The sequence below is a fragment of the Gymnoscopelus microlampas genome (genome assembly GCF_963454915.1).
Source record: "Gymnoscopelus microlampas genome assembly, chromosome: 3".
Classification (NCBI taxonomy): Eukaryota; Metazoa; Chordata; class Actinopteri; order Myctophiformes; family Myctophidae; genus Gymnoscopelus; species Gymnoscopelus microlampas.
Genome location: NC_139940.1, coordinates 54,663,327 through 54,665,541, shown reverse-complemented (window position 1 = coordinate 54,665,541; position 2,215 = coordinate 54,663,327). Strand labels below are relative to the sequence as shown.

The window sequence follows — 2,215 nt, the reverse complement described above, 5'->3', positions numbered from 1 at the left end:
AGTATACCTGGTTCTCACCTTAGCACCTCCTCCTCCACCACCTTAGCACCACCCACCTGTCCTAGTCCCTCCTCCTCCTCCTCATGCCCACACCTGTTGTGTTATGATAATGAGGGGGAGGGTATGTTTTTACTATGTCACTAAAGCGCTGTTTCTCTATTGGCACGTTTGACCCTCAAGGTTTCAGCCTCCAGGAAGAAACTCCAAATAGTCAGAGAAGGCTTAATGAAGTTCTATCAACCTCATAGACACATGAAAAACAGAAAAAAGTGCAAAAACATGGCACCAGCTCTTTAAGGTCTAATATTTCTACAATTGCTTCAACACCTGTATATCCAGTCATTTTGAGGCATAAATAATAAGTTGAAGGATAAAATTAAGTCTGATAATGATGATACCGTGCATGTTTGCATCATGTATGCTTTACACTACTACATTACCATTTTTCAAATATAAAAGTTTTTAACTTTTTGGACAAAATAGCCAATTTTACATCAAGGTGCCAAGATGTCCTTAGTGCCCAACTAGCCTGTATCCAATAACACATACCTAAACCACAAACCGCAAATTCGGCAGTCGGCTCAAGTTTTACTGGTGAGTGTGAGCAGAAGATATTGTATTTGAGTAGCAGAGCTGCGCTGTCAGTTACATTACAGTCATTTAGCAGACGCTTTTATCCAAAGCGACAAGTGCATTCAACACAGGTAGGGAAGGAAACCACTAATCAACCACTAGTCTCAGAGACAAATATTGTATTTTTACTCCACTACAATTATTTGACAACTTTAGTTACTATAGTTACTTTGTAGATTTTGATTATTATTACAAAACATTCATTAACCACTTCAGCCCCATATACATTTCTGCTATTTAAAAATAGAAGATCTACAAGCTCACAATGCATCGCATAGCGACGACGCATTGTGATTTTACTCAAGTCAATTTTGAGTTCCAGACTTTTACTTGTAACAGAGTATTTCTACATTGCAGTATTGATAATTTTACTTAAGTACAAAATGTGAGTACTTTTTCCACCACTGCTCATTAGCCTACAAAACAAAGATGTTATCTCACAATTACAACAGGGGATGCACTACATTTTATTGAAGTCATAGAATATTTGATTAACTTCCATTGAAACAATAAAACTAAAATAATTGATCTACAAATTATAACTGATACATAAACAGATATAGTTTATGTTTATACCTCTTCCAATCACCCACTAAAAACCTCAAGTTAATATCAATGAAATGTTATTCTACCTGTGAATTAGTTGTGATAAAGAAAATATTTCATAACATTGTTTCAGTTGCATTCGTTTCCTTTGATGAGGAAGAAGGTTCCCATAGCAACCCCCAGCAGACCCAGGGTCAGCCCCACAGCACAGAACACAGCAGGACCCACACTGGACTGGATCTGGATCTGATCCACATCTGGAGAGGCACGCACGCACGCACGCACGCACGCACGCACGCACGCACACACGCACACACGCACACACACACACACACACACACACACACACACACACACACACAGTATATTATTAATCATCAAGACTTTTTTTTATCAGGATATTGTTTATTTATGGACAGTTGTGTTTCCATTCAAATGTAGCACACATTTTAATCAGATTTTCAGAAAATCAACAAAAGGAAATGCAAATGTATGCATGTTTCCATCCACTACTACACTACTGTTTAGTTATGTGAATGTCAGACGTTAGTTCATTGAGACAAGCAGTAGGTGGCATTATTTTTCCAGTCAGGTGAGACGTACAGAATATTATTGACCAACACCAATATTAACAGAGATATTTACCTCCGCCAGACCAGAAAGGCCAGGGGCGGGAGATTGTGATTATGTGATTCATGTGACAATGACCACAATGGAAAAAAGCCCTCTGGGCTTTTTGTACAATCCTTTTAGCATTGTTTGCGTAATTGCAACTTGTTCATAAAGTATTCAATCAATCAATCAATCAATCAATCAATCAATCAATCAATCAATCAATCAATCGAACCATCAAACAGGGTTTTGATACTCCATAGGTCTCCATAGGTCCTTTACAAAAATGCAATATCATGAACATAACATCCAGTAATACACTACAGAGTAAAGGTAGTACCGGTCTATCTGGAACCGAAGACCCGAGCCCTGAATTGAGAACCGAGCCGGGTCCAAAATATTGACGAAGACCAGCTTATTATTA

General features: G+C 38.2%; 1 protein-coding gene across 2 annotated transcripts in view; it reads right to left on the bottom strand.

Moving 5' to 3' along the window:
* Positions 1-735: 735 nt before the first annotated feature.
* Positions 736-2,215, bottom strand: part of LOC311042575 (H-2 class II histocompatibility antigen, A-Q alpha chain-like) — a 7,357-nt gene continuing 5,877 nt past the window's right edge. For both annotated transcript variants that reach the window (XM_084053380.1, XM_084053381.1), the window contains exon 4: positions 736-1,436. In XM_084053380.1, coding sequence (XP_083909506.1) covers positions 1,309-1,436 — 128 coding nt within the window. In that variant the 3' untranslated portion in view covers positions 736-1,308. The remainder of the gene's footprint in view (positions 1,437-2,215) is intronic.